Genomic DNA, 22002 nt, shown 5'->3' with positions numbered 1-22002 from the left:
TATTGTCTACCTGCAATGCACTTCCCTGTAGCTGTGACACTTTACTCTGTACTCTGTTATTGTTTTTTTTACCTGTACTACCTCAATGCACTCTATACTAACTCAATGTATCTGCTCTGTGTAATGAATTGATCTGTACGAACGGTATGCAAGACAAGTTTCTCACTGTACCTCGGTACAAGTGACAATAATAAACCAATACCAATACCAAACAGCCTTTGAAATAAAAGTTACAAATCTTTATACTTACAGGTTTGAGTATCGAACATACTTGTTCATTATGCAATAATATGTATGCATCAACGGTGGACAATTAAACAGCTAACCAGAGGAAGAGGCTTCAAGAACATCCCCATTCTCAACAATGGCAGGTCCCAGCAAGTGAGTGCTGAAGTCAAGACTGAAACATTAGTGAGAATGTTCAGCCAGAAATGCTGAGTGCCTTCCTCCTGAGATATGGAAGCCAATCTCCAGCCAGTTTTATTCATCCCACACGGTATCAAGAAGTGGCTGAAATCACTGGATACAGCAAAGTCCAGAAAACATGCCAATCGATGTACTGAAGCTCCAGAGTCAGTTGTGCCAAGCTGTTCCAGTACAGTTACAACACTGGCAATGAGCCAATGATGTGGAAAATTGCATAGGTACATCCGCTTCACAAAAGGCAGGACAAATCCAATCTGCCTTATTACTACCCAGTCAGACTCCTCTCAACCATCAGCAAGGTCATGTTAGCCATTGTCAGCAGTGACACTTACACATCAATAACCTGTTCAGTGATACACAGTTCAATCAAAGACCAGAGAGCTTAATTCCAGGAGTGGGAGTGAATGCCCTTGAAGTCCAGGCACCATTTCACCAACTATGGCATCAAGGAGCCCTGGTAAAACTGAAGTGAAAGAGTTTCAAGGGGAAAACTTTTCAGTGGCTGCAGCCATACCTTGCACAAAGGAAGATGGTGGTGGTCAATCATCCCAGCCCACTGCAAAAGCTCCTTGGAGCAGTTTTCTCACCCCAGCTGGCTGCAGCTCCTTAATCAATGACTTGCCTTCCATTAGGTCAGAATTGGGATGCTTGCTGATGGTAGCAAAATGATCAATTCCATTTGCAACTCCTCAGAAATGAAGCAACCCAGGTCTGTATGCAGCAAGACCTAAACAACATTTGGGCATGAAATGATAAACATCAAGTAACATTGTGCCACATAAATGACAGATGAGAGAGCTGTCTCTGACAAGAGAGTCTAACCACCTACCAGAATCAGAATCAGGTTTATTATCATTGACAACTGTCATAAAATTTGTTGTTTTGTGGTCCCTGCTCAGGCAGGAGTTAATTCTAGCCATGACCAACCCTTCAAAGCACTTCATCACAGTAGATGTGAGTGCTACCGGGCGATAGTCGTTGAGGCGGCTCACCCTGCTCTTCTTGGGCACTGGTGTGATTGATGCCCTTTTGAAGTGGGTGGAACCTCCGACTACTGCAGTGAGAGGTTGACATACGATGGCATTACCGTCGCTGAATCCCCAGCTGTGGGTCAACATTGTCCACAATCTCAACTGCTCCAGGCACATAAATATTCTGGCTACAAGAGCAGGTCAAGAGTCCAGGTATCTTGAGGTGAGTGACTCACTTCCTGAGGCCCCAGTGCTTTTCCATGTGTAGAAGGCACAAGTTCGGAGCGTGATGGAATTATCTCCACTTGCCAGGACAAGTGCAACGCCAACGACTTTCCAGAAGTTTGACACCTTCAGGGAAAAAGCAGCTTGTTTGATTGACACCTCATCCACCAATGCTAAATGTTCGTTCTCTTCATCATCGGTGCACAGTGGCTGCAGTGTGTACTATCTGCACAATGCTCTGCAGTTATTCAACCAGGCTACTCTGAAAGCACCATCCAAACCCATTACCTTTACCACCAAGAAGGACAAGCCAGTAGGGAACACCACCGCATTCAGGTTCCACCCCCTCCCCCACACCCTGCCAAGTCTCACACCATCCTGACTTGGAAATCTCTCACCAGCCCTTTGTTGTCATTGAGTCTTTATCCTGGTACTCCCTCCCCAACAGCATGGTGGGCGACACGGTAGCATAGCGGATAGCGCAACGCTATTACAGCGCCAGTGATCGGGGTTCGATTCCCGCCGCTGTCTGTAAGGAGTTTGTACGTTCTCCCGTGTCTGCGTGGGTTTCCTCCGGGTGCTCCGGTTCCCTCCCACATTCTAAAAGACGTATGGGTAGGTTAATTTGGGGTATAAGATGGGCGGCGCAGACTCGTTGGGCCGGAAGGGCCTGTTACCACGCTGTAAATAAAATTTTAAAAAAAGTATGGCAATGGCTCAAGAAGGCAGCTAAACACCTCCTCAAGGGCAGTTAGAGATAGGCAATAACTGCTGGCCTTGCCAATGATGCAGTTCCCAAAAGATGAATAAAAGAAAATGACAAATCTGTCATCGTCATGTGGGTCAATATCCTGGAACTACCCACCTGACAGTGCTTTTGGAATATCTTCACCACAGGGAAAACACTGGTTCAAGATAGCAGTTTACTACCATCTTCTCAAAGGCAATGAGACTTCGGCAATAAATTTGGATATAGCCACACCCTGAAAATAAAAATATTCTTCCTCCAGCCACAATGCACAACCCTTCTCAAAACCATAAATTAAATAACTCTAAGTAATAGCACATTTGAAGTTGGATTTCGTAATCAGAAATGTTTGAAAGGAAGGAATGCAACAGTAACGTAAGGTTTAGATTTGATTCATCAATACCTCCGCAATGCTTTTATCTTTAAATTGTTGGGTCTTTTACTTCCTCAAAAGCGTTGCTCTCACTATAAATTATTTATGATAACATTGAAATGAAATCAAAGTCTTTCGCCTTGACGTTGTCGATTGAGGTTCAAAAGGTAAAATTACATGAGTTGTCGGGGGTGAATCAGTGTTCCTCCTCCCTCGGCACACAATTATATTTCATGACTCTTGTGGTTGTAGCTATTCATGGAATGTTGCTATAGGAACACTTAAAGGTTGTGAAACCATGCAGTTTGTTTTGGCACTTTGAACGATTTGTAGTTCATTATCGGAAAAAGACAATTGATGCGACACTTCAAAAAATGTTATGCTACACTTCAGTAAACCCCCCCCCAATGTTCTGGCCCTAAGTATTGCTAAACAGATACATTGATCATTACAAGGTTACTGGTGCCTGGCCAAGTACAAGTAATCTGCTGTGTCCTATAATACAGCAGTACCTGAGGCCCTCTTCGCACTTGTTAACTGATCACGGAAAGCCCTGTGATTAATATTGATCACCAAAGCAGTGGCATTTAAAGTGGCTACTGGAGGCTGTCACGTCATTGTGCAGGAGAGGTTTTTCTGGTTCCACATTAGAGTCAAAGAGTTATACATCATAGAAGCAGACCCTTCAGCTCATCAAATCCACACTCCCATCAAATGTCCATTTACACTAATCCTACACTAATCCCATTTCATTCTCCTCACATTTCCACCAACTCTCCCCAGATTCTACCAGTCAGCTACGCACTAGGGGCAGGGTGAGAGGGGAAAGAATTAAAAGAGACCCAAGAGGCGAGTTCTTTACACAGAGAGTGGTGAGTGTATGGAACGAGCTGCCAGAGGAAGTGGTTGAGGAAGGTACAATATCAACACTTAAAAGACACTTGGACAGGTATGTGGATGAGGGAGAGAGGCCAAAAACACTCAAATGGGACTAGCTCAGATGGGCATCTTGGTCAGCATGGACAAGTTAGGCTGAAGGGCCTGTTTCCATGCTGTATTACTCTATGGCCAATTAACCTACCAACCTGTGCCTTTTTGGGATGTGGGAGATAGCAGAACACACAGGGGAAGTCAGAGGGAGAATGCACTCCACACAGCTGCATCGGAGGTCAGGACTCAACACGGGTGAGGGAACTGGGAGGCAGCGGCTTTACCAGCTGTGACCCCGTGCAGCCCTGTTTGCAGGTTGCTGCCAACCACTGTTCACCTCTCCCCAGACTGCCAGCCTGAAACCCCTCCCGAACACTACTGGTTTAAGCTGATCACTTCTGTCTTGGCAAGCTATCCCCGGGGCCAGGGCTGGTGCCCGTAGCTTGTCAATCCTAAACAACTGAAGCCGGAAGAACGAGTGGCTGTGCCTCACTTGTGGGTGCAACATGCAACTGGGTCTCTATTGCCATTTCCAGCCTCTGGTTCCTGGAATCAAAGTGAAAATGATGATATAAAAGCAGTTTAAGATAATCCGGACGTACCTCACAACCACCTCTGAATTCAGGCATCAGGATCCTTTGTTCACCATACCAGGGGCCATAAATCTGGGTTTACACTGAAACATTAGACGAAAGGAACATGTTCCAGCTTTCCAGTTGTTAGGTACTAACACAAAGCCAAAGTAACGCTGATATTGTAAACTTAAACTCAAAACAGAAAATGATGCTATACTCAGCAGGTATAACAACACTTTCATGATATTTAAGAAGCATTTAAACAAGTAGATGAATTGCCAAGTCATAGAAAGCTATTGACCAAGTAACCAGGATTAGTGCAGACAGGTACAATGGGCGGCATGGATGTAATAGGCTGAAGGGCCTGTTTCCGTGACCGTGACTGAGTCATTGGAGGACGAAGCTGGTTGACGTATTCTCTGAAGCGGGTCTTCTGGAGAATCTACTTCTCCTCTCCCCACACTCAACAGTACAGAGATGTTTTATGCTTCTCAAACACAATGACACCAATAAACGATAAGCTTACAGTTTCAATGGTTATAATTACCTACTTAATTTTAACATTTCGAGTGTAGGCAGGTAACTTTTACAGAATTACATGTTTATGATGGGAGCACCAGCTCCAATGGCACAACTGCTTTGAATATTCAACCACCTGTGGCTGGTCCAAGGGCTTCTGAGTACAAAACACCAGACACCCAAAAGATACTACTTTTGTTACAGTGCAGAGGGTGAGCTCCTTGGATACACAAACAGCCAGAATATTAAGTGACAAGACAGACGTTCTGAACTGTTGTATTAAAGGATATGTCTTTAATGATGTGTTAATACAGGAGATAGCCACTTAGTGATCTCATCATGAGGGTTTCAATGAGGGCTGATTAACATGAACATTCATTTGTTGTCTTCCTCTGCGTAGTTACAATAGAATCAGAATGTCCCATACCCAATGGTTGGTTTTGATGGTCTTCAAGTATTGTGGAAGTTGAAATGTGAATAGGGTTTTATTGGTTCTCATCTGAATTAATGCCGGCTGGCCACATCATTCCATGACTCCTGAATTATCCCAACAATAGGCACCATAGGCAGCATTGTTACGATAGGTCTGTTTCTATGCTGTACAACTTTGACTATGGCGTATAGTGGGGAGCATCGTATAAGAACATAAGACATTGGCGCCAAGTAAGTCACATGGCCCCTGAAGTCTGATCCACCATCAATCGGAACACGGCAAATCCTGTGCTTCAAGACACTTCCTGTTTGATCCCCATTTCCTTTCATTCTGTTGACATCAGTCTCGGACATCAAAGACTGAGCACCCAGTGTTTAGAGGTAATTGAGTTTCTCCTTGTCTCAATTAGAAGTGTCTCACCCATCTTCCTGAGACTTTGACCCCATGGTTCCAGATTCACTCACGGAGAAAACCATCTCTCACCATCTCTCCTATCAATCTCTTTCAGCATCTTAAGGGGTTGCCTCTCATTCTTTTAACCCAGTGAAAATAAACTAATCTTACTCAATCTCATAGAACAATGCCCTCATCCCAGGAACCAATCTAGTGAATCCACTGTACTGCCTCGAAGAAAATTACATCCTCTGTTGGGTATGGAGACCAGGATAAAACAGAATATTCCAGCTGTGATCTCGCCCAAAACTCTGCAACAACACTTCATTACTTTTATACTCCAACAGCCTGGTAGTAAAAGCCAATGTATTACTTGCCTTGTAAATAGCTTATTGTTTCTGTCCAACTGTTTCCTGTGTTTCATGAGCCAACACGCAATCCCGCTCTGCGCTAACCCGTAACCGCTTCTGTTTCTCTATTCTTTCTATTAAAGTGAAAAGCATCATATTCCTCCTCCTTGCCCATCCGGTTAACCTATCTATGTACGTTTGCACAGCTTCTGCATCATCCTCACAGTATAAGGCTAGTGGTGTGGTTGATTGAAGTCGGAATTATTAACCCTTTCATTGACTTTGACCACAGATGTGAAGTCATTGACATGCTCTCTGGGCTCTGCATCCAGGTCCTTGGCATTGACAGCATCAGTGACCTCTTCCCATTTGCTGTTTGTGTTCACATATTTATTATATTTTCTTACAGCAGAGGAGGTGACTCTTTGGCCCAGTGAGTCTGTGGCACCTCTAACCTGTTCTCTCTCATGTGCCCATCCACTCTCCCCTGAATTTTGTCCTATTAGGGGCAACTTAAAGAGGCTAATTAACCTACCAACCAGCGCAGTGATGGACCTGGCTGCATCCCTACACTGCTGTGAGGGTAAGGCCTTAGTGCTTCATCCACTGAAACATCCTGACCCTTGTGAAAAGATTGGGGCTTCCTGCACCCCCTTTCGCTGCCCTGTTCCCTCTAGCAAGCGCGCCCTCTGGCAAACAGCTCAAAGCTTTGAAACAACTTCCGGCAGCCCTAGCAAGTGACCACCTTGCCTCTAAGAGGTGCGTTTGGTGTATGTTAGCATCCCATGGTACCGCACCCAGGTGTGATAAACAGCACTGGTGCTACAGGCTGGATGATGAAACGAAGACACGTTCAGATGTGTCCTGAATCGTGCCCAACTACTGCAGGCTCATCAACCCTTGCAGTTCCAGCTTGTGTTTTCAGACACTTTTAATTTCTCCCCCAGCATCTCCTGACTCTAAACCCTGGACTCCTAACCTGCAGCTAAGGTCATTTTGATATTATTGTGGGGTACCTGGAGGCCGAGGGAGGCCTTGCTGAGCAGATCCCAGGAGGAATTACTGACTTGAGTACCTGACTGCTTTTGTTTATATATTTCTGTTTTGATCGATGTACCAGCACTGTTTTCTTTGGGTATTTAAAATTAAAACAAACTTCCTCCAACTCTAGTCCAAAGAAATGGATACGTCTTTCCTGGGAAAATGTCAAGATTTAGAGAATATGCTTGGATGTGATTCAGCCTTTTCAGGAGGTGTCCGAGCTTGCGCATGCACTCAGCGTGGACCAGTTGGGCTGAAGGGCCTGTTTCCGTGCTGTAAACTCTGACACCTCTGTATGTATTTATCATGGACATGCCAATGTGTGCAGTGAATATTAAGAAGTAGGAGTGGGCCATTCAATCCCTTGGCCTTCAGTAAGGTCAGGGCTGACCTTTTACCTCAGCACCACTTTTCTGTACTGTCCCCACATACCTTGGTTCCCTTCAAATCCAAACATTTGATCCATTTATGTCTTGAACATATCTGACCTCTGCACTCTTCTTGGGTAGAGAATTCCAAAGGTCCATTACCCTCCGGGTGAAGAAATCTTTTCTCAGCTCTGTACTGAGTGGGCAGCCCCTTATTTTTAGACACCCCAGCCAGGAGAAACATCATCCCTGCATCCAGCCTATCAAGCTTGTGAGAATCTTACACATTTCCAAGGGCTCAGCTCTCATTCTCCTGAAGAAGTCTACTTGATCTCTCCTATTTATAAAATCTTTTCAGGATTGTACCTCCATTTACAGGAGATTTCTGAGAATGCATTGACGTTTATCATAGAGTCGTAAGTGTCAGGGTATTTGTGGAGTCATGGATGGGTTGCTCGGGGAATCTCCTCGTTGGTTTGCTCCTGGGCCTGGCCTAGGTGGCTATTCATGGGTCTAGCTGGCGGGCAGTCAGGGGTTCTGCCCGAGCCAAATTCCTGCTTCTCTTCTGGAGTTACATCTGTGCCAGGGTGTCTCTGAAGAAGGAGCACACGGTATCCACGGGTATAATGGGGGATTTCCGGGACTGGTTGGTGCAAGAGGGGCTCGAGTGCATTCTGGATAGTGATGACCGTGTTACAATTTGAAGCTGGAAATAGTGTGTATCGTGAAGTACTGTAATATTGTATTAATGTGATTCTGTAATCACTGAATAAACCACCTTTGGAAAAGGAATTAAAAATGGGAGTCATGGGTGGTGAGAGGTGGGGGTAGGAGGTGGGGTTGGTGATTGTTGGGTGATCTCTTTGGAAAACTGTCAGTATTTTCAAGAGGACCCAGCAGAGTGTTCCCAGACTTGAAGTGTGTCAGTATTTGTATCGTGTTCTGAGGACTCACCAGTATTACCTCAATGGCCTGGCACTGTGTCACTGTTTACAGGGTCTTTCTCTCTCTCTCACTCTCTCTCAGGGTGTTTGTACTAATAATAGTTGCTGGCTGTGTCTGTATATATATATTAGGTCCGTTGTAATGTGTCATCAATACAGCAGATGTTTGGGATTGTGTCAAAGTATACAGGAGCTCAGAGGGAATACGTCAATATTTGCAAACGTCTTTGAGTGTGTTTGCAGGTAACCCTGAGACTGTGTCAGTACAGAGGGGATTTCTAGGAGTGTGTTAATACTTACAGGCATTCCTGGGTTTGTGTGTTTTTAAGGGATTTCCCCTGAGGTTGTCACGACTTACAAGTTAACTTCAGAAGATTTGTTAACATAAATAGGGGCTATCTATGAATGTGTAGTATTTACAGGAATGCCAGGAGGAGTGTCTAAGTTTGCAAAGTCTCCTTAGAGTGTGTCTGTATTAATGGGAGTTGCTAGTAGTGTACAGGCCCTCCTCAGATTACGGCAGGGTTCTGTTCCTGTGAACTGTTCGTAACCTGAACAACTCGTAACGCGGAAAAGCGGCCGTGAACCGAGCTCCCACCTGGCAGAAGATGCCCGGAGCCCCCCGCAGCGGGCAAATCCGTCCCACCGGTCTCCCAACCACTCGCTCATATGTTCGGGCTGTACAAAAGTCGGGCATTCGTAACCCGGGGATGAACCTCTATCCACATTTACAGAGGTTCAGAGGAATGTGGAGTTATTTGTAGGATGGGGTTTCAGTGTACTTAATAACTTAGGGAATGTGACAGGATGTACATGAGGTGTGTTTGTGTGTATGTGTTTTAAGAGGAGGTCAGTGTTTATGTTAATATGTGTGTGCAGTTAAGAGAGTGTATCTGAGTATTTTATGGTTACCTGAGACTGCTACATTTGCTGAGGCACTCTAGCTACCTAGGAGTGCTTTGGACTATGTAGGGTCTGTGTCTGTAATTACGGGTGTTATGACGGTGTCCATGTTTATGGGTGGGTTAGGATTTCATCACGATTAAAAAGTGAATTAAAACGTCTTGCATTTATGTATACATTCCACGTGTCTTTCCAGTGGTACTAAAGCACTTTACAATTAACAAATTATTATTGAAATGTAGTCACTGTTGCATTTAAGGAGTTCAGGGTTCCTGGGCATGTACTGTATCAGGATTCACACTGCTCTGTGAGTCTATCTTGGCATTTGCAAGGATTCCTGTGAAAAGCACAGCACTATGATTTGATTTTATGCGTTATATTTGCTGTGATGCTTGATACTATAACCTTTTATTTCTTGGGTATGCTCATCTCGTCCTCTCTTTTCTTTTAGACCATTCTGGTGTTGGAAAAAGTGATGCTGAGCTTCTATCATTTGAAAAGAGGCTGTGATTCCGTGTCCAAGAACCAAAATGACCTCCAGGAAAGAAGCCCTGGTCAATTATATTCACCTCGAGGAGAGCTGCACTATTTCATTTCCGAGAGGCCGTGGCAAACCCCAGGAAGGTAGAAACCATTTCATGCAAGATCTCCAGGGTATTGGTATTGGTTTATTATTGTCACGTGTACCGAGGTACAGTGAAAAACTTGTCTTACATACCGATCGTACAGATCAATTCATTACACAGTGCAATGAGGTAGTACAGGGTAAACACAATAACAGAATACAGAGTAAAGTGTCACAGCTGCAGGGAAGTGCATTGCAGGTAGACAATAAGGTGCAAGGTCACAACAAGGTAGATTGTGAGGTCAAGAGTCCATCTCATCGTATAAGGGAACCGTTCAATAGTCTTATCACCGTGGGATAGAAGCTGTCCTTGAGCCTGGTGGTACGTGCCCTCAGGCTCCTGTATCTTCTGCCTGATGGAAGAGGAGAGAAGAGAGAATGACCCGGGTGGGTGGGGTCTTTGATTATGCTGGCTGCTTCACCAAGGCAGTGAGAGGTATAGACAGTCCATGGAGGGGAGGCTGGTTTCCGTGATGTGCTGGGCTGTGTCCACAACTCTCTACAGTTTCTTGCGATCCTGGGCAGAGCAGTTGCCGTACCAAGCCGTGATGCACCCAGAGAGGATGCTTTCTATGGCGATCTCCAGCCCATTGAAACTTGTTTCACCATTGCTCCAACTCACCCAGGTGTGCACCCATTGACCTGCACAGTGCCCACACACTTAGCCCAGGAACCCCCCTGTTCAGCCCAGCCCTGCACCCACCCACCCTGCGTAGACACCCACTCAACCCAGCCCTACACCCTTATCCTGCAACAGCACCCACACACTCAACGCAGCATCCACACACTCATCCAGCTCTGCACCGTCTCGCCCAGCCCTGCACCCATCTGCCCAGCCCTACACTCATCCAGCCTTGCGCCCACCTATCTCCAGCTACCCGGCCCAAAACCAACCCACCTAATTAGAGGTAAATCACGAAAGGCAGCCTTGGTCTGAGTAGTACACATCGGTGTTTACTTTCCACATGACCAATAGACCTTATCCCAGGTTCAACTACCTGTGTAATTAATTTTGAATATTTATCCAAAAGCAAAATACTACAGATGGTGGAAATCTGAAATAAAAGCAGAAAGTAGACGACAATGGTGAGATTACATCTGCAGACATGTTACTTGGGGAAGGATGTTAATGTTTTGAAAGCAGTTCAGAGAAGGTTTACTGGACTGATACTTGGAACCGAAGGGTTGTCTTCTGAGGAAACGTTGGACAAACTAGGCTTGCATCTGCTGGGGTTTAATAGAGGCTTGACTGAAACATGCAACATCCTGAGGAGCCTTGACAAGGTGGAGATGGAGAGGAAGTTTCCATGTGGGAGAATCTAGAATTTAGGGGTAGCTGTTTAAAAATGAGGGTTGACCCATTTATGACGGAGATGAGACACTTTTTCTCTCTCAGTCTTAAGTCTTTAGAACTGTCCTTCAAAAGGTGGTGGAAGCAGAATCCTTGAATATTTTGAAGGCAGTGGTAGATGCATATTGGATAAGCATGAGGGTGAAAGATAAACAAAGGTAGAGTTACTATCAGATCAGCCATGATCTTGTTAAATGGTGGAGCAGGCTTATGGTCGACTCCCTCCTAAGAACAAAGAAACAGAAGCTGGAGGAGGCCACCTGGCCCGTCGAGCCTGTTCCGCCATTCAATAAGGCCATGGATGATCTGGTCATGGACTCAGATCCACCTAACTGCCTTTTCCCCGTAACCCTTAATTCCCCTACTATGCAAAAATCTGTCTAACTGTGTCTTAAATATATTTAATGAGGTAGCCTCTACTGCTCCCCTGGGCAGAGAATTCCACAGATTCACTACTCTCTGAGAAAAGCAGTTTCTCCTCATCTCCGTCCTAAATCTGTTCCCCCGAATCTTGAGGCTTCTAGTCTCACCTACCAGTGGAAACAGCCTTCCTGCCTCGATCTTATCTATCCCTTTCATAATTTTATAGGTTTCTATAAGATCCCCTCTCATTCTTCTGAATTCCAGCGAGTATAGTCCCAGGTGACTCAATCTCTCCTCATAGGCTGATCCCTCAACTCAGGAATCAACCCGGTGAACCTCCTCTGCACCGCCTCCAAAGCCAGTAAATCCTTCCTCAAGTAAGGAGAACAGAACTGCACGCAGTACTCCAGGTCCAGCCTCACCAGTGCCCTGTACAGTTGCAGCATAATCTCCCTGCTCTTAAATTCAATCCCTCTAACAATGAAGGTCAACACTCCATTTGCCTTCTCGATAACCTGTTGCACCTGCAAACCAACCTTTTGTGATTCATGAACAAGCTCTCCCAAGTCCCTCTGCACAACAGCATGCTGCAATCTTTCACCATTTAAATAATAATCTGATCTTCTATTTTTTCCTTCCAAAGTGGATTACCTCGCATTTACCAACATTGTACTCCATCTGCCAGACCCTTGCCCACTCACTGAACCTCTCTATATCTCTCTGCAGACTCTCCGCATCCTCTGCACAATTTGCTTTTCCGCTCAATGTAGTGTCATCGGCAAACGTAGGTACGTTACACTCGGTCCCCTCTTCCAAATCATTATAATGTATATCGTGAACAGTTGCCAACCAGAAAAACACCCATTTATCCCAACTCTCTGCCTTCTATTGGTTAACCAATCCTCTATCCATGCCAATACGTTACCCCCAACTCCATGCATCCTTATCTTATGGATAAGTCTTTTATGCAGAACGTTATCGAACACCTTCTGGAAACCCAAATATACAACATCCACCTGTTCCCCTCTATCCACTGCGCTCATTATATCCTCAAAGAACTCCAGTAAGTTTGTCAAACAGGACCTGCCCTTCCTGAATCCATGATGTGCCTGCCCGATGGAACCACTTCTATCCAGATGTCTCGCTATTTCTTCCTTAATGATAGCTTCAAGCATTTTCCCGACTGCAGATGTTAAGCTAACTGGCCTATAGTTACCTTCCTTTTGCCTACATCCTTTCTTAAACAGTGGCATGACATTCGCTGTCTTCCAATCTGCCAGGACCTTCCCAGAGTCCAGAGAATTTTGGTAAATTATCGCAAATGCCTCTACTGTAATTTCCACCATTTCTTTCAGTACCCTGGGATACATCCCATCAGGACCAGAGGGTCTACCGTTAGACCCACTAGTTTGTTCATCACTACTTCTTTAGTGACAGCGATTGTATCGAGGCCCTTACCTCTCATCACATCCATAACATCTCTCTTTGGCATGTTAGATGTGTCCTCCACCGTGAAGACCGACACAAAGTAGTCGTTCAAGGACTCGGTCACGTCCACATTACCCAATATTAATCCCCCCTTCTCATCTTCCAAGGGATCTACGTTCACTTCAGCCAAGCTTTTCCGCTTTATACAATTATAAAAACTTTTACTATCTGTTTTTATATTTTGTGCTGATTTACTTTCATAATCTATCTTCCTTTTCCTTTTTGCTTGATTAGTGGTTCTTTGTTGCTTTTTAAAGTTTTCCCAGTCTTCCAGTTTCCCACTACTTTTGGCGATTTTGTATCCATGAGCTTTTAGCTTGATGCCTTATTTTATCCCTTTAGTTATCCAAGCTTTTAACTGGAAGATACTTTTGTTGAGCATCTTGAAAAATCTCTTTGAAAGTCTTTCACTGTTCCTCAACTGTCCCACCATATACCCTGTGCTTCAAGTCTACGCTAGCCAACTCCTCCCTCGTCCCGTTGTAGTCTCCCTTGTTTAGGCATAATGCACAGGTTTTAGATCGAACTGTTGCACCCTCCATTTGTATGAGAAATTCAGTCATACTGTGATCACTCTTTCCAAGAGGATCCCTAACTACAAGATCATTAATTTTACCTGTCTCATTGCACAGGACCAGATCTAAGGTAGCATTTTCCCTTGTAGGTTCACTAACATGCTGTTCAAGAAAGCTGTCACGGATGCATTCTATGATGTCCTCCTCAAGACTGCCTCGACCAACTTGATTTGCCCAATCTATGTGGAAGTTAAAGTCCCCCATGACAACTGCCGTTCCATTCTTACATGCATCAGATATTTCTTGGCTTATTGCCTGTGCTACCGTAATGTTATTATTCGGTGACCTATGGACAACTCCCAACAGTGATTTTTTCCCTTTACTGTTCCTAATCTCTACCCAGATGGACTCAACATTGTGCTTCCTAGATCTTATGTCATCTCGCCCTGATCTCATTCTTAATTAGGAGCGCTACCCCACCTCCCTTACCTTCCTGCCTATCCTTCCATACTACCTGATACCCTTGGATATTTAATCCCCACTCACCTCCACCCTGCAACCACATTTCTGTAATGGCCACTAAATCATACCCCCTTGTACTGATTTGTGCCACAAGTTCACTGACCTTGTTTCGAATACTACGGACATTCAGATAAAATGCCCTTACATTCATTGTCCTTTTAGAATCTAGTAACCTTTGTGTCCTTTGAGTTTGACTTTTCTGTACTCTTACTTTTCTCTTTTCTAACATTTCCTCTGGTCTCTGCTTTGGATTCCCACCCCCTGCCATTCTCTAATTCATATATTTGTTTGCTGAAAATACTCAACAGGTCAAACAGCATCTGTGGAGGGAGAAACAAGTTAACAAGAAATTTTCATCGGATGTTCATATAGTCTCTGCTTCACTCCAGCTTCATAGAATCCTTCAAACCTCTGCCCTCTGTGCAGCGTGTTTCTCTATTTCATTCTCCTAACCGTGATTTATGCTAAACTTCCTGACATAATTTCATTCATCTTTGCTGATTGTATAAGGTTGATGATTTATAATTAAGTGCCAAGTGAGTGTGAAAATGGAATTGATCATCTTCAATGGATTCATATAATAATTATCCAAAATCACATTAATCTAGTGTAGTAAACAGACAATTCCCCGAGATGACAGGAAGCAGTGCATTGTGCAAACTGTTAGCATTGGCTTAATGTTAAGGAGCCACATTTTTTTCAACTGGGGCAGCAGAGTGTCACAGTTCGTGGAGCTGCTCCCTCACAGCTCCAGCGACCCAAGTTCAATCCTGACATCAGGTGCTGTCTGTGTGCAGTTTGCACACTCCCCCTGTGACCATATGGGTTTCCCTGGGTGCTCCGCTTTGCACCCACGTCCCAAAGACATGCAGGTTAGAAGGTTACTCAGTTGCTGTAAATTGACCCTCGTGTGTAGGTGAGGGGTAGAATCTGGGGGGAGTCGATGAGAATGTGGGGAGAATGAAATAGGATGAATGTAGGATTGGTGTAACTGGGTGGTTGATTTTCGGCATGGACTCGGTGGGCTGAGGGCCTGTTTGCGTGCTAGAGTCCCTATGGGTGGAAGGAAGGAACAAGAAAGGAGCAGTTACTCTACTAGGAGTATTCTATAGGCCCCCCGGTAGCGGTAGAGATATAGAGGAGCAGATTGGCAGGCAGTGTTTGGAGAGAAGCAAAAATAACAGGGTCGTTATAATGGGAGACTTCAACTTCCCAAATATAGACTGGAACCTGCTTAGTGCCAAAGTTTTAGATGGGACGGAATTTGCTAAATGTGTCCAGGAGGGATTCCTGACGCAGTATGTTGACAGGCCGACTAGAGGGAAGGCCATGCTAGATCTAGTTTTAGGAAATGAACCAGGACAGGTGAAGGATCTATTGGTGGGTGAGCATTTGGGGGACACAGTGACCATTGCTCCATAACCTTGAAAATTGTCATGGACAGGGACAGGTGCAGAGAGGACAAGAAGATATTTAATTGGGGAAGGGAGAACTATGAGGCTATAAGGAGGGAACTTGGGAGTGTAAAGTGGGATGTCCTTTTTGAAGGGAAATGTACCATGGAGATGTGGTCGATGTTCAGGGATCTTATGCAGGATGTTAGGGATAAATATGTCCTGGTGAGGCAGAGAAGGAATGCAGGGTGAAGGAACCGTGGGTGACGAGAGAGGTGAAACGACTTGTTAGGGAGAAGAAGGTAACATACGTGAGGTATAAGCAGCAAGGTTCAGACAGGGCCCGTGAGGAATATAGAGTAGCGAGGAAGGAACTTAAGAAAGGGCTGAGAAGAGCTAGAAGGGTACATGAAAAGGCGTTGGCTAGTAGGGTTAAGGAAAATCCCAAGGCCTTTTTCACGTACGTGAAGGGTAGGAGGATGGCTAGGGTAAAGGTAGGTCCGATTAAAGACAAAGGTGGGAGAATTTGCCTGGAGGCGGCGGAAGTGGGAGAAGTTCTCAATGAATACTTCTCTTCGGTATTCACCAAGGAGAGGGGTCTTGATGACGCGGAAGGGAGTGCTGGTAAGGGTAATGTTCTCGAGGTTGTAGATATCAAGAGAGAGGATGTGTTGAAGTTGTTAAATAATATCAAGACGGATAAATCTCTGGGGCCTGACAGGATTTTCCCCAGGCTGCTTCAAGAGGTGAGGGAGGAGATTGCTGAACCGCTGGTAAGGATCTTTGAGTCCTCATTGTCCACGGGGATGGTGCCGGAGGATTGGAGGGTGGCGAATGTTGTCCCCTTGTTCAAAAAAGGTAGTAGGGATAGTCCAGGGAATTACAGACCGGTGAGCCTTACATCTGTGGTGGGTAAGCTGTTAGAAAGGATTCTAAGGGATAGGATCTATGAACACCTGGAGAATCATGGAGTGATTAGGGACAGCCAGCATGGATTTGTGAAGGGAAGATCTTGCCTCACAGGCTTGATAGAGTTCTTTGAGGAGGTGACGAGGAAGATTGATGAGGGTAGCGCGGTGGATGTGGTCTATATGGATTTTAGTAAGGCGTTTGATGTTCCTCATGGTAGGCTTCTTCAGAAGGTCAGAGGCCAAGGGATCCTGGGAAGCTTGGCTGTGTGGATTAGGAATTGGCTTGCCTGTAGAAAGCAGAGGGTTGTGGTGGAAGGAGTGCCCTCGGATTGGAAGGCAGTGACTAGGCGTGTCCCGCAGGGATCGATTCTGGGACCTCTACTTTTTGTGATATTTATAGATGACTTAGATGAGGGGGTGGAAGGCTGGGTTAGTAAGTTTGCGGATGACACTAAGATCGGCGGTGTTGTGGATAGTGTGGAGGGCTGTCAGAATTTACAGAGGGATATTGATAAGATGCAGAGCTGGGCTGACAAGTGGCAGATGGAGCTCAATCCAGAGAAGTGTGAGGTGGTACACTTTGGAAGGACAAACTCCAGGGCAGAGTACAGGGTAAATGGCAAGGTACTTGGCAATGTAGAGGAGCAGAGGGATCTGGGGGTTCATATTCACAGTTTACTGAAAGTTGCCTCACAGGTGGATAGAGCAGTTAAGAAGGCCTATGGGATGTTAGCTTTCATAAGTCGTGGGATTGAGTTTAAGAGCTGCGAGGTGATGATGCAGCTTTACAAAACTCTAGTTAGACCACACTTAGAGTACTGTGTTCAGTTTTGGTCCCCGCATTATAGGAAGGATGTGGAGGCGTTGGAGAGGGTGCAGAGGAGATTTGCCAGGATGCTGCCTGGATTAGAGCGTATGGAATATGAGGAGAGGCTTAAGGTGCTAGGGCTTTATTCACTGGAAAGGAGGAGGATGAGAGGAGACATGATAGAGGTGTATAAAATATTGAGAGGAATAGATAGAGTAGACAGCCAGCACCTCCTTCCCAGGGCACCAATGCTTAAGACGAGAGGGCATGGCTTTAAGGTTATGGGTGGGAGGTTCAGGGGAGATGTCAGGGGGAGGTTTTTCACCCAGAGAGTGGTTGGTGCATGGAATGCACTGCCTGGGGTGGTGGTGGAGGCAGATACATTGGACAGGTTCAAGAGTTTGTTGGATGGGCACATGGAGGAATGTGAGATAGAGGGATATACGGGAGGAAAGGGTTAGATAGTGTGAGGGTGGTTTGATGGACGGCACAACATGGTGGGCTGAAGGGCCTGTTTTGTGCTGTATGGTTCTATGGTATCTCTCTACAACTCTACAACTAAGTAGTAGATAGCGGCACAAGTCTGTGTGCGTTTATTTTCTCGGGTTTTATTTTGCAACAGACCTCCTGAAGTCATCAGACATTGCTCAGTGTCCCTTTCATAATTGATTTACGGGCTGTGTATATCACTGGAAAGAGCAGTACTTGATGCCCATCAGTAGTTCCCCTGGATAGGTGATGGAGGGCAGCCTGTTGCAATCCATGTGGTGAAGGTCCTGCCACAGGACCAGAGAGCAGGATTTTCACCCAGCAACAATGAAGAAATATTGATTTATTTCCAAGTACAGGTGGTGAATTGGAAGGAATTTAGAGATGGTAATGTCCCCAAGGTGCCCTGTCCTCTCAGTACATCCCTCACTGCTGGGAAAATACTGCTTTGTAGGAAGATGGGGCAATCTCGTTAGAACAGGAAGATTTCACAACAGCAGATATAATTGTTAGTGTTATCAGTTTTGATGTCACTGGCTTAGTTTCTTTCTCATCCGTCCTCAGCCAATCTGTGCATAGATTGCATGGCACCTTCAGTGAAACCCAGTCCATCACACAAACCAGCCTCCCATCCACTGACTCAGTCTACACTTCCCACTGCCTCAGGAAAGCAGCCGACATAATCAAGGACCCCACCCACCCGGTCATTCTCTCTTATCCTCTCTCCCATTGGGCAGAAGATACAACAGCTTAAGATACAAAAGCTTGAGAGCATGAATCATCAGACTCAAAGACAGGTTCTATCCCACTGTTATCAGAGCCTTGAACAGACCTCTCGTACACTAAAGGTGAATTCTTGATCTCCCAATCTACCTCATTGTGTACTTTCTTTGTTTACCTGCACTGCACTTTCTCTGTAGCAACAACACTATATTCTGCATTCTGTTTTTCTTTTTACTACCTCGATGTAACTACCTATGGCATGATCTGCCTGGATGACACGCAAACAAAAGCTTTTCAGCTATCTCGGTACATATGACAATAATAAACCAATACCAATACCAAACCATGTCATGTCACATCCTGTCCCTGCTTGGATAACTGATTACCCAAATTTTTTTGTTGTTGACCAAAGAAATTATGCTAAAGATATCATATCGTCACAGTTAGGATTGCGATGGGTAAGGGTAATGTGGAACTTAACTAAGGCAGGGTAAGGGGAGAGGCCGTTCCAATGAGGAGTGTAGTACTTTATTGGATAAGGTTAGAAAGAAGATAAGTTCTGCTGAGAAGGTACAATAGCTGGTATACAGAAGACGAAAGTGTGGGGAACGTGATGGATACAATGCTATACCCATTCAACTTCCCACTAATTCACACGATAAACCATCCCATCCAACTCCACAGATCATTGTCCATTGAGTACCAATCAGTTTAACACACAAAATTCCAATCAACCCAAATTCTCCCTTTCACACACAATTCACCTAGCAAGCACCCTACTGTCCTCATACTCTCTTTAACCTGGCAAACACCTCATCCCTCTCATTGAGATAAGATATCTTCATTAGTTACACGTACATCTAAACACAGAGTGAAGGGTATCTTTTGTGTAGAGCGTTCTGGGGGGCAGCCCGCAAGTGTCGCCACGCTTCTGGCGCCAGCATAGCATGCCCACAACTTCCTAACCCGTACGTCTTTGGAATGTGGGAGGAAACCGGAGCACCCGGAGGAAACCCACGCAGTCACGGGAAGAACGAACAAGCTCCTTACAGACAGCGGCGGGAATTGAACCCGGGTCGCTGGCGCTGTAATAGCGTTACGCTAACCGCTACACTACCGTGCCTGCCCCTACACTCTTCACACAGACTTTACCCCAACAAATTCCCCTCCCACTCACACACACTTTACCAGTGAAGTTCACCCACCTTTCACACTGTCTCCCATTGAACTTGCCACCTCTAGCACCCTTCCCGCTGACAGCCATGTTCAACTCCATACTCCCTCAGTACAACTGCAGTAAACAGCAGTGGGCACTGGACTGTGACCACTAGTTGGAACCCAGTTTCTTCACCCCAAGTAAAGGATAGCTGGCCTAACTGTAGCATTCCCTGAACAGCTTGCTGATCAAATTCTGGAGCTTCTCCTCCCAGCTACCTTCACAGAATCGAAAAGTCTTTCAGGTATTCTCTCAGTTCCTTTACAAGGAACAAGGAAGTGTGGCTATCAATGTACGTGTCCCCTTAATCAGCTGTCATACTCCGTCAGGAATAGGATTGCAACCAGCAGCCAATCACCGTTTCACTTGGGTGTTTACTTTGTAAGTGGCACTGAGGGGAATCATGGAGGTGTCAATGCAGGAGTGTAAGGAGTTCGACAATTACAAGATCCAAGGTATCGTAAACCTGAAGCGCGCCTGCAGAAGTTGTGTTCACATATTGCACATCGTACCGAGGAGCTGAATGCGCAAGCAGTCTAGTGTGAACGTCGCGACTGGCAGTGAGTTGTGCTGGGACCAGAGAGTTTAGGGACGGGCGACAATCTTGTTTATGGCAGAAAACCTCTGGCGTTAGTGGAACGAGGAAGAAAAACGATCAGGTCCTGTAATTAACTGGGCTGAGGGACAATTAAACTGTCTGCAGTTCAGAATGCAGGTAACCCACCTCACACCAGGCTTTGGAAGCCCCAGCAATAGTGTAGCTCTGCGGCTGATGGGGCATCTGTCTTTTTTTCTTTGAATGGCAGGTGCCTTAAGGTTGGGTTTTGTTCCGACAGGGGTACAAGGTTTCAATTGTTCTCTTTAATTGATCAGGTTCCTCTGTCCTCTCAGGAGTATTCTAATAAGCAGCCCCTCTAAATGCAGTTGTAGGTCTTTTTTTCCTTCAGGGCTTTCCTTCTTTGAAACCATTTACCGAACTCTAGTTTATTACAAATAAAAGACAATTTAATGTTGGTTTATTATTGCCACATGTACAGAGATGCACTGAAAAGCTTTTGTTCTGCATACCATCCAGACGGATCAAAATATATAATTACATTGAGGTAGTAAAAAGAAAGCAGAATGCAGAATATAGAGCAACACACAAAATGCCAGAGGGACTCAGCAGGTCAGGCAGCATCTCTGGAGGGAAGTGAACAGTCCCCGTTTCAAGCTGGGACCCTTCATCAGGACTAGAAAGAAAAGAAGGCAGAAGCCAGAATAAAAGGGGAGGGGGAGGACCACAGGCTGACTGGTAATAGGTGAGTCCAGGTGAGAGGGGGAAGGTAGGTGGGTTGGGGGTGGGTGTGGGAATGATGTGAGGAGCTGGGTGGTGATAGTTGGAAGAGGCAAAGGGCTAGAGAAGATGGAACCTGAATATATGAATATAGACTGAGTATAGTGAATATAGTGTTACATGGTGTTACAGAGAAAGTGCAGCCCAGGTAAACAAATTTTCATAACTCAAGGGAGAGAGGAAAACAAACCACAGTTTACCCAAAGGCACGTGCATCAGATGATCAGAGGCAGTCAAGACCACTCTCAGTTCCTCGAACATTTAAACACTTACTGTCTCGACCTTTTGCTCCGTCTGGCTGGACTTTCCAATCCTTCCTTGCCTCAGTTGCACACCAAGCAATGCCTCTTCATTGTTCTTTGCAGCAGACAGCCAGACCTCCCCCAAAACCTAGCCATGAACTCAGATTGCAGCTTGATAGCAGGCAGGAATTCAGACGTGGCACTCTCAGTCACTGTGTGACTTAAAATCCCCCCTAGCAGTCCACCTGCAACGCTGGATCTGTTCAGTATCTATGTTGTTTTATAAATGTGGTACAGCAAAAGATTCTCTCCTTCCTCTGTGTTTCCTGGTTGTTGTCCTGGCAGATAATCAATGAACACTACTCAATTATTTTGTTGATGGATCGGAGTTTTGCTTCCCCAAAAGAATTCATTCTCGGCACACGGAGCCTCAGCTGGCGAGACTCGTGCTGATCTTCCTTGGTTGACTCTGATGCTTTGTTGAGCTGCCGCTCTGAGTGGCGGGGAACCTGTGGGTTGTCCCGGGGTACTGCTAGGTTGGGAACCTCAGGAACAGTAAGAACATTTCCAAGAAGGGCCGGCGTGAGACTTTGAGGGGAACGTGGAGGTGGTGCTGCTCCCACACTCCTGCTTGGTCCTTCTGAACGGTGATGGAGTGGGGCTCACAGGTACGAGGGGTCCTGACTGAGAATACTTGACGGGTTGCCTCAGTGCATCATGTAGATACTCCACCAAGCAGCTATGGTACACTAGTCACTGTGGGGAGGATGTTTAGATTGTCGTAGGGTCATATAACGCAGAAACAGGCCCTTTGGCCCAC

The 22002-nt window shown here is 45.5% G+C and overlaps 1 protein-coding gene across 2 annotated transcripts in view; it reads left to right on the top strand.

Moving 5' to 3' along the window:
* Positions 1-22002, top strand: part of svopl (SVOP-like) — a 97862-nt gene that overhangs the window by 11271 nt on the left and 64589 nt on the right. For both annotated transcript variants that reach the window (XM_052030521.1, XM_052030520.1), the window contains exon 2: positions 9651-9823. In XM_052030521.1, the coding sequence (XP_051886481.1) occupies positions 9730-9823 (94 nt within the window). In that variant the 5' untranslated portion in view covers positions 9651-9729. The remainder of the gene's footprint in view (positions 1-9650; positions 9824-22002) is intronic.

The sequence above is a fragment of the Pristis pectinata genome, chromosome 15 (genome assembly GCF_009764475.1).
Source record: "Pristis pectinata isolate sPriPec2 chromosome 15, sPriPec2.1.pri, whole genome shotgun sequence".
NCBI lineage: Eukaryota > Metazoa > Chordata > Chondrichthyes > Rhinopristiformes > Pristidae > Pristis > Pristis pectinata.
The sequence above is the reverse complement of the archived record's forward strand: the minus strand, read 5'-3'. Positions and strand labels throughout refer to the sequence as shown.